General features: G+C 37.0%; 1 protein-coding gene across 1 annotated transcript; it reads left to right on the top strand.

The window, feature by feature from the left end:
- Positions 1–9,868: 9,868 nt before the first annotated feature.
- On the top strand, positions 9,869–10,816 carry LOC127545038 (olfactory receptor 10H1-like). The gene has a single exon (XM_051972059.1). The coding sequence runs from the start codon at positions 9,872–9,874 to the stop codon at positions 10,814–10,816; it is 945 nt and encodes a 314-aa protein (XP_051828019.1). The 5' UTR covers positions 9,869–9,871.
- Positions 10,817–11,060: the final 244 nt, after the last annotated feature.

The following is an 11,060-nucleotide window of genomic DNA, read 5'->3' as shown; positions in this document are numbered from 1 at the left end:
TGGTTGGATTCGTTCACAACTCTACCAACAATGCATCAGTATCCCAGTTTTCCCGCATCCCCTCCAACATTCATCATTATTTTTTCCTGTCATCTTAGCCAATCTGACAGGTGTGTAGTGGTATCTCAGAGTTGTCTTAATTTGCATTTCTCTGATCAATAATGATTTGGAACACTCTTTCATATGAGTGGTAATAGTTTCAATTTCATCCTCTGAAAATTGTCTGTTCATATCCTTTGACCATTTATCAATTGGAGAATGGCTTGATTTCTTATAAATTTGAGTCAGTTCTCTATATATTTTAGAAATGAGGCCTTTATCAGAACCTTTAACTGTGAAGATGTTTTCCCAGTTTGTTGCTTCCCTTCTAATCTTGTTTGCATTAGTTTTATTTGTACAAAGGCTTTTTAATTTGATGTAATCGAAATTTTCTATTTTGTGATCAGTAATGGTCTCTAATTCATCTTTGGTCACAAATTTCTTTCTCCTCCACAAGTCTGAGAGATAAACTATTCTATGTTCCTCTAATTTATTTATAATCTCGTTCTTTATGCGTAGGTCATAGACCCATTTTGATCTTATCTTGGTATATGGTGTTAAGTGTGGGTCCATGCCTAATTTCTGCCATACTAATTTCCAATTATCCCAGCAGTTTTTTATCAAATAATGAATTCTTTTCCCAGAAGTTAGGGGCTTTGGGTTTGTCAAACACTAGATTGCTATAATTGACTATTCTGTCTTGTGAGCCTAGCCTTTTCCACTGATCCACTAATCTATTTCTTAGCCAATACCAAATGGTTTTGGTGACTGCTGCTTTATAATATAATTTTAGATCAGGTACAGCTAGGCCACCTTCATTTGATTTTTTTTCATTAATTCCCTTGAGATTCTCAACTTTTTATTGTTCCATATGAATTTTGTTGTTATTTTTTCTAGATCATTAAAATATTTTCTTGGAAGTCTGATTGGTATAGCACTAAATAAATAGATTAGTTTAGGGAGTATTGTCATCTTTATTATGTTCGCTCGGCCAATCCAAGAGCACTTAATATTTTTCCAATTATTTAAGTCTGACTTTATTTGTGTGGAGACTTTTTTATAATTTTGCTCATATAATTCCTGACTTTCCTTTGGTAGATAGATTCCAAATATTTTATGGTATCAACAGTTATTCTGAATGGAATTTCTCTTTGTATCTCTTGCTGTTGAGTTTTGTTGGAGATGTATAAAAATGCTGAGGATTTATGGGGATTTATTTTGTAGCCAGCTACTTTGCTAAAATTTATGAATTATTTCTAATAGCTTTTTAGTAGAATCTCTGGGGTTCTCTAGGTATACCATCATATCATCTGCAAAGAGTGATAGTTTGGTTTCTTCATTGACTACTCTAATTCCTTTAATATTTTTCTCGACTCTTATTGCCGAGGCTAGTGTTTCTAATACGATATTAAATAATAATGGTGATAGAGGGCAACTGCTAGGATATTTCCTGTCTAGCCTGTGTTCCCCTTTTATCCAAGTGAGGAGAACTTTCTTGCCAGTCTTCAATTTTTTGAGCCAAAAGTTTCTTTCACCTTTTCTTTTTCTGTTTCTGCTGCTCCAGAATTTATTTTGGAGTGCTATTTTATGATTGTTTGGAGATGAATATGGGAGAGATTAGATGATTTACTGATTACTCCACAGTCTTGGTTCTACGAAATCCTCCCCTGCAAAGACTACTTTTTTATTCATTAGAAAAGGTGCCCTAAAAAGCATCTGCTTCACCTAATCTAACTCTGGTCTACTTGCCATGGCAAGTGGGGAATCTCAATTTGCAGGTGAAACTAAAAAATGCTTCAGTAGTTCAAAAGAAATGTGAGATGCACATATCTAGAGCCCTATCCATTCTAAATGTTCATTTAGATTATTTGTGATCAACATGTAGCAGAGCTGAGCTCATATAGGTCTGACTAACCATGGTCAGACATCTTGTACTCCAATGTAATGTTGTCATTTTAGTCCTCTTTGAGGACTAAGGACAATAACCAACGAACCATTCTTAGCACTTAGCACAGTATCTGGCTTGTAGTGAGTACTTAAATGTTTGTTGACTGAATGACTGCTTCTTTATTATCTTTATATCTGGCATTTTAAAAATTTGTTAAGTCATTTTGAGTCATTTTGACTCCATTTGGGTTTTTCTTTTCAAGTTACTAGAGTGGTTTGCCATTTCCTTCTCCAGTTCATTTTACAGATGAAGAAATTGAGGTAAATTGGGATAAGTGACTTGTTTAGGGCCACACATCTAGTAACTATCTGAGGCTAGATTTGAATTCAGGAAGATGAATATTGCTGACTTCAGACCTGGCACAGTATTCAGTGAACAACCTCATTGCCCTTGATACTTTTATAGCCCAATAATATCCTCTAAACTTATGTATTATAATTTTTTAGCCATTACTCAAATGATATGCATCTACGTTTGGTAACCCATTATTCTAATGTTTTAAAATTATTCTAAATGATGATTTTCAAAGGGTTTTGAAATGATTTATTAAAAATGTGAAAATGAAGCATCTTCCAGTTCAAGAATAACTAATTGATATTAAGGAAAGATGGAAATTTATAAGTCAAATTTAGATCATTTATCTAAACAATATTTAGATCATTCTTATTTCAATTTAATTTTCATTATTTTTTTGCCATTATTATTACTACATCTCTTTTCATTCTCAAATGTCCTATAGTTAAAAAAAATACATGCATACCCATATATGTCTCTACTTGGCTAAGTAAAAAAGTATCATTTAGACACTTGCTATATGCCAAACACTATTCCAAGTGATGTGAATATATACACAAAAGCAATAGAGTCTCTGTCCACAGAGAACTTACATTCAAATAAGGGGAAAACATCTATATCTATATAGATATTTATATCAATGTATATATCTGTATATATACAATCTACATATTATATTGTAATATTGTAATAATTGTGATTTTCAAACATGTTGTTTGATATCATAAATAATAGGAGTTCAATATGAAGTCACTTAGGCTAAGTGGTCCTAAAGACCATATGCATATAAATAATAACAGAAAATATGTCTTGACTCATTCTGACTCTGAGTAAAACACATAAATAATCCTGGTTCTTGATTAGACAAGATTGCAGAGTCAAGGAACCAATACCCATTTCTGTGGTACCTAATTACCTTCTCAAATTCTCAATTTCTGGTACCAATAAATGATCCAAGGAATTTTTCCATTACATCCAATTATGACTAGGAATTTCTCTCCTTATATCTGTCATAAATTACCTGTTCTCAACTAAATCTATTTTTAAGATAGAACATTTCTGTCTGGACCTCCCTCTGAGTATATACTCCTACCCAAATCTTTGTGTGATTCAATCTCCCTCATATGAGTGACTTGCAGCCCTCTATGTGACTGAATATGTATGTTTCTGAATATGTATGAATACGTATGTGTATCTCTATGCTTTTGCTTAGAGTTGAAGAATATAACAACAGTGTGGTAGTTGATCTCGATGCCATTTTTTCCTTGTTAAAGAAGTCTGATGACATTACAGAAAACATGCTAAAAAGCATGAGAGCAAGCACTGAGCACTACTTCATTTCACTGGTGACTGGGAAAAAGTGAGAGCTTTGTCCATTATCCAGAACATGGGCAAATATGTCATCATAAAACTAACATGAAACACTGATGAACTGCAGGTAACCAAAATTTGCCATATTTTCCCAAAAGCCTTTACAATTGACAGTGTTAAAGGCTTTTGTTAGACCTTTGAATGGCATATACAGATTATTGTTCTGTTTTGGGGCATTTCTTCTGGAATTGTCCAACAGCAAACACCCTACCAACAATTCTTTGGTCTTTTTTGAATCCACACTAATTCTTGTATAGATAAATATCTTCCAGGTGAAGGATCAGTCTACTATGGAAGACTATGGCAAAAGGAAAAAAAGAATAGGTTGTTCTCTCACAGAACAAAACATCTACTTCCTTTGGAAATTTGTCTGGAGAGGAAATGATTTCAAGTTGAGATATACAGTCAGTAGCTTCAGCATTGAATAATGACAATCTGTTGAAAACACTACAAAAATGTTCAGCCCATCTCTCTAGGATCATGTCCATATCACTAATCAATGTAGCTCCATCAGTTCTGAATAATTGAGATACACCATAGGTCTTTCTCCCATAAATAGCATTCAGTGCATTATACAAGAATTTTGAATTGTGATAACAATCCAGTGTAAACTAAATTTCATCTGTTTTTTTTTTTTTTTACTGAGCCAAGAATCCTGAATATAAGTTTCACTTGTACTTTGGCTTTGATTATCTTCGAGAGACAGAAGGACTGCCCTACTCTAACTTTGGTAAGCTAGTTTTCATTTGCCAGTCTTGTTTCACTCAGGGCTGCATTTTAGATGTGATACCTCTTGAGATCCCTTATATCTAACAAGAACTGTTTGTCTTTTAGGTTACTGGATTTCACATTGTCCATAAGTGTGCGCACATTCCATGAACCAATAGTGAGTGGAATCATTTTTGCAAAAGTTCTTGTACACTTTTTTGTGTTTTAACTGCTAAGTAAGATACCCTCCTGTTGCAGCAAGCACATTAGGCTTGGGTGAAACAGATAATTTAAGAGCACTCTTTCTAGCCCTTTCCTCACACCAGGAAGTAACCAGTGTAATCCCTTTAAAAGGCTGCTTAGATACACAGGAGATGCTGAATCCATCTGCTGCTTCAGTTAAGAGACAGTAGGACTGTCTGGCCTGGGCTGTGTATTTGCAGATCTGTGACTACAATTCCCAATATAGTCACGTCTGCTGTTTTGTCGCTTGCCTGTCACCAAAGGACTTGATATAGGTAAAAATGTTAAAATGGTATGGGTGATGTCTTTTAACTCATACATACCCTGGATTTAAATGAGGGAGTTTTGTGAAGTAGTCAGCCTCACTCACTTTCAGAGTTATTGGAGTCCAGTGACAAGACAAAAATCAATATGACTGCCATATAGCTAAGGAGTCAGAAGATCACATTAGCATCTTAAATGTGTAACTAAGCTCTAAGTGCTCCATAGCACCTGCTTCAGCTGCCTTTGTGGCCATTGGAACAAATTACTCTCATCTTCCTATTTCATCAGTGGAAGTTTTCACATGCTTGGAGTAAACACTTCCCTTCCTGATTCATTAATGGGTTTGCAACCCCTTGTTATTCTCAATTTGTTTAGTTCATCTATTTAAATGATTTGTCAGCCTGTGTCTATTGTGCATACAACAGGTTCTTGGAGCCACAAGCAAGAGTTGAATGATTTAGGTGGACACCAAAAATGGAAAGTAGTCCTGAAAAGGACTCAGGAGCCCTTATACAGAGGTAGCTACCTTCTCTGAACATTCCACACCTCATGTGTTTGTGTGTGTGTGTGTGTGTGTTTCTTAGAAAAGGAAATTGGAGGTGTAGGAGAGAGATTAACACCTTGAGTCTCTCACCTCTCTGTTAGATAGAGGGTTATTATATGCTTAGATTTTGGTCCAATGATTGCTGCATTGATTAGAGTTCTTTAGAACATAACTCTTAAAACTTGTCCTTCAAATTTATTTCTCTTTAAATGTTGCAGTTGCACTATAAATTGTTCTTCTAGATCTGCTCACTATACTCTGCATCAGTTCACAAACATCCTTCCTGATTTCTCTAAACTTATCCCTTTCATCATTTCTTACTTTTCCATTAAATATTATACTACAGTCATTCATGCATCTCTCATTTGATGCTTAATTTTCAATAAAAACTATTGCTATAAATATTCTTCTATTATTTTCTAAACTTCAAAATGGGGATAATAACAGCTGTTATTTCCCTATAAAAGCATTTTTCCCCCAGGGATGTTGGGAGGATTAAATAATATAATTTTTGAAATCACTTAACACAGTGCCTTATCCATATTATGTGTTAATAAATGTTTGTTTCCTTTCATACATAACTGCCCTGACCATAGCCATAGATTCTGTAATATTTAGTTCCCCAGAAGGAACTTCTCAATACCCTGTTGATGTTTCCTCATTAAAAACAAAACAAAACAAAACAAAACAAAACAAAACAAAACAAAACAAAAAAAAAAAACCAGAGGACAATCTGGAGCCCAGGTTAAGCAAGAAGAAAAAAGTGTCTTGCTCAGTAGTCTCAGGGACAAACACAACCATTCTGAAGAGACAGTTCCTATTCTGGTAGTCAGGGCTGGGACCTGTGTGGTCCTTGATTATTAGCTTTCAGAGTCCCAGTCACTGGAGTTCAAGCCTAAGCTCTTTAACATAATTGGTGCACCCTTGGCAGCAATCAGCAATTAGTGAGAGGGGGTACACTCAGCTCTATCAGTTCCTTGAAGTTTCTCTAGGGGGCACATTTATTTCCAAAAGCAGGGAATTGTGCCTTGTGGGAGCTGGAACCTCTATGGCCTGGGGAAAGCAATATCTAAAGAAAAGGAAAAGTATAAATATCCTGATCTTTTTCCACTTTGGATTTACCAGAATGCTCATTCATGGACAAGCTGGCCAGTCCTCTTTCTTTACTCTGGAACCAAGGTTGAACTTACTACATTTATATTCCTTGCTTCAGGTGAAGCAGCATCAAGTTGAATACCAATAAGCAGTCATTCAGGTGTGGACTCCCACCCACCCTCTCAGGTGAGCCCTTTTCTTCTCCCCATTAACCAAGGAGAAGGGAATTGTCCTCTACTTTATCCCAATAATCAGAACACTTTTGAGATCCTCTGCAAGTGGGCAGACAAACATGGGCCTTGGTAGTCTGAAAATTGCATAAGTGATAGATCCAGGCAAGAGAAGGCAAACAGGAGAGAGGGAAAAGTTTGTGCTAAGTCCAGAGGCAGAAAGATGGAGGCATCATCTAAGCTGGTCAGGATTCATCAGAAAAGATGTGATCATTTCTGGCCACTGCTAAGAGTGACAGAATTATAGCACTGAGAGAGAGAGAGAGAGTTTAGAACATGGAATATGAAAGTTGGAAGGGAACTTAGAATACATGTTAGAACTTGGAGGACCCTTAAAACAAAGAATGTCAGATCTGGGAAAGTCTTTAGAAAAATGACTATCAGGGCTGAGAGGGATCTTATGCAGACAGATCCCTGAAGAAACATCTTCCAGTTGTAACATTTTTGGATGAAGGCAATGAGGTGAAAGGATTGAAAGAATTGTAGATTCTTAAGCTGGAGAAGAGATAAGATAGGAGATATATGATTTTTCTCTTTGAGCATGTGAAAACTGTCATGGAGATGGAGGATTAACCTCATTTTGCTTGACCAAAGACATCAGGTCTAGGAATACTAGGGAGAACTACAGACACAGATTATTACTTAATTGCAGAGAAATCATTGTAAGAATCTAAGCTGGTCAGGAAAGGGATAGACTTAGTAAAGCTGCTTCACCTCCCAGCTCCTTAATTTCCTCATTGGTACAGTGAGGGACTTGTATTGACCTGTGAGGTCACTTCCAATTATAAATCTTTAATCTCTGATCTGAGGTCCTGAAGTTCTTCAAGCACAGTGAAAATCCCCATTTTGTGGAGGAGCATCATTATATTAGCAAACATTTTGTAAAGGACAACCTCATTCCCAAGCTTGTGGAGAAGATGAGAACTCAGAAACAGGTAGAGATAAGGAAGTAGGGAGTCAGAGAGGAAGATAACCTTGGTAGTGGTGGAGTGTGGTTTATAATTCAAAAGAGGAAAGAGAGAAAGGCAAAAGTTGCAAGGATAAAAATCAGTGTAAAAAAGGAAAGGAGATAGGTGGCACGAAAAACAATCAGCTACAGCCAAGAAAGAAGCAATTAATGTTTGGGGTAGTGTGGAATTGGAATTGGGGGAGAAGACAACAAGTTGGTGAGTTACAATAGAAAGAACTCTAGATCTGGAGCTTAAGAAACTGAACTCAAAACCCAACTAAGGTTCTTACTATTAGTGGGAATTTGGACAAATTCCTTTCCCTTTTTAAGCCTCAGTTTCCTTACATGTAAAATAAGGTGCTTGATATAAATGACCTCTGAAAAACTTTTTATATCATTGCTGATGACTGTTGGGTAGGGACCTCTCCGCACTGGGGAAACAGAGGTACAGAAATGTCTGAGTAATATCCATAATGGAAGAGGCTTCAGACTCCCCACTGGATGGAGATCTATAGGAAGGGGTCAGCAGAGAAAGGTCAAAGAGAAAGACATTCTTCTTTCCTGAGGCATTTGAGGTGGTGATGTGAGATACAAATCTTCCCAACTCACTTAGACCAGTTGGGGGAAGGAAAAAGAAAAGGTTGACCCTTTAGCCTGAGAAATGCTAGAAGGGGACCCATGCTTTCTCACTTCATTCCCGCTCAGGGAGGTCACTTTGTGACCAAATTTAATAAAAATGAGAGTCAATATAAATTAAATGTGACATCCTATAATTGGGTTAAAATCAATGCAAATGAGTATAAGATTGAGGAAGTGTAATTGATAGTTTACTTTAAAAGGTGAGTGTTTAATGTGCTACATATTAAGTATGAAGCAACCATGTGAATAGAAACTAAAAAAGTCACACCAATTTCAGCTTATTTGGAAACTTTAAGAAAACTTAGAGAACACTGAATAAGGATCATAGATTCTAAGATGGAAGGAACCTTGGATGTCATCTAGTCAAACACCATCATTTTATGGAGTAATTGGGGTCTGGATGTGTGTCTGAAGTAAATATAAAGTCTTATATGTGCATTCAAAAGATCAGTTGCACAATTTGAACACAACAGATTCAAATCCAGCCTCGGTATCCCTTATTAGCATTGTCACCATGGACAAATTAGTTAATCTCCCTAATCCTCAGTTTCCTCATCTGTAAAATGACAAGATCAAACTGAAAAACCTCTAATGTCTCTTTGAGTTCTAAAGGCAGTAGAAGAAAGAGGAAATAGACAAAGTGAGGCTTTTAGTGTATTTTAAGTGGCGATAACAATGTGACACAGAGGCCAAAAAAAGAAGCTTGAGATTCTTAGGCTGCCTTAAGAGAGGAATAGAGATAAGAAATCATAAAAGTAGAACTACAAAGGACTTTAGAGATCATCCAAAACAAATTCCTGATTTTGATGAAAGAGGCCTAGAATAGTTGTCACATAGTTACAGAGTCAACATTTGAACCCAGACCCTTTTCCTGCAGATCCAGCACTCTCTATACCATTCTTCATTCAAAACAAGAGGAGATTTGTTCTGTCCTCAGCCTGCTTAAGTCAAATGTGATGTATTCTGCTCAGACCCAGGCATCACCTTTTAAGACCATTTCCAACATCAATAGCAGGACAAACAGGATGAAAAGGGGACTGAAGATATAGTCATATACAAATTGTTTAAAGGAACCATGTTGGTTTATTCCAGAGAAGAGATTTGGGGGTAAATCATCCCTGACTTCAAGAGTTTAAAGTACTGTTTGGGATTATATTTGTTCTGTTAAATCTCAGAAAGAAGAAGAGTCATAGATAGTGATGAGTAGATAGTAAAGAGTCTGATTTTAATTTTACACAGAGAAGTACCAGGGCAGAATGACTACTGGGAAATGGTTTAAGTTCACAGGCATTCTTCTTGGCTCTTTTTTGTTCCCATGTTCTAACAGAGAGATCTGTCCTATAGCAGAATAGTTTACTTGTATAGGTAGTGAGATCTTTATCACTGGAGTTGAGGTTGGATAACCACCTTTTGGGGATATGCTAGAGGAAATTGATGCCTTACATAGAGATTGGACTAGATGCTCCCTGGAGTTCACTTGCAACTCTGAGAGTCTAAGATTCAGCAATAACTTTATTTTTCTCATGTCCTCCTCTGTCATAGTCTCTATGCTGGGGCAAAATTATACCACAGTGACTGAATTTATCTTCATTGGATTCTCGCCATTCCCTCAACTTCAGCTGCCGTTCTTTGTGCTCTTTCTGCTGATGTATTTATTCACACTTCTGGGCAACCTTCTCATCATGTTGGCTGTATGGCGTGAACAGAGTCTCCACAAGCCCATGTACTTCTTCCTGTGTACTCTTTCTATCTCAGAAATTGCCTACACGATGGTTATTAATCCCCGTATGTTTGCTGACCTGGTCTCTACTCACCACACCATTTCCTTCTGGGGTTGTGCAAACCAGATGTTTTTCACATTTGCCTTTGGTCTCACTCATTGCTTCTTGCTCACTATCATGGGCTATGATCGCTATGTGGCCATTTGCCATCCCTTACGCTACAATGTGCTTATGAGCTCACAGGTTTGTGCTTGGCTGGTGGCCTCCTCATGGCTAAGTGGTATAGTCATGGGGCTAGTGATCACTCTTCCTATTTTTAACCTGACCTTCTGTGGGCCTAATGTGATCCATCATTTCTTCTGCCAAGTGCCCCCTTTGCTGAAGCTAGCCTGTGGAGATGCCTCAGCAGTGGCCACAGGGATTGGGCTGCTCTACATCATAGTCTTATTGGGTTGCTTTCTCCTTATCCTTCTATCTTATACCTTTATTGCGGCCACCATTTTGAAGATTCCCTCAGCTGAAGGTCGACGCAAAGCCTTCTCCACCTGTGCTTCCCACCTTATTGTGGTGATTATACACTATGGTTTTTCTTCTGTTGTACACCTAAAATCCAAGGCCTTAGAAGCCCTGGAAGGAGATACACTGATGGGCATTTCCTACAGTGTTCTCACCCCCTTCCTGAGCCCCATCATCTTTAGCCTGAGAAACAAGGAACTGAAGGATGCTCTGAAGAAAGTTCTCCTCAGGAGCTTATGCCCCTCAAGACTATAATGAAAATACTATGTGATGGTGAAGAATTAGAATGTGTTTTATTTTTGATGCAGGTCTTATGTTATGGAATACTTCCTAGATGGATGGATGAAAAAATGAAAATGAATTTTATTTATGTATATATGCTAAGTACTGTTCTAAGTATTGGGAAAATAAATAGAAAAAAATTATATATGGCTCACTTTTTCAAGAAGTTTACATCCAATGTGGGGGGAGGGGGAGAGAATATCTTCTGACCAGATTC

This window comes from Antechinus flavipes, chromosome 1, assembly GCF_016432865.1.
Source record: "Antechinus flavipes isolate AdamAnt ecotype Samford, QLD, Australia chromosome 1, AdamAnt_v2, whole genome shotgun sequence".
Lineage (NCBI taxonomy): Eukaryota > Metazoa > Chordata > Mammalia > Dasyuromorphia > Dasyuridae > Antechinus > Antechinus flavipes.
Note: the sequence above shows the minus strand (reverse complement) of the source record. Positions and strands in the feature narration are given on the sequence as shown.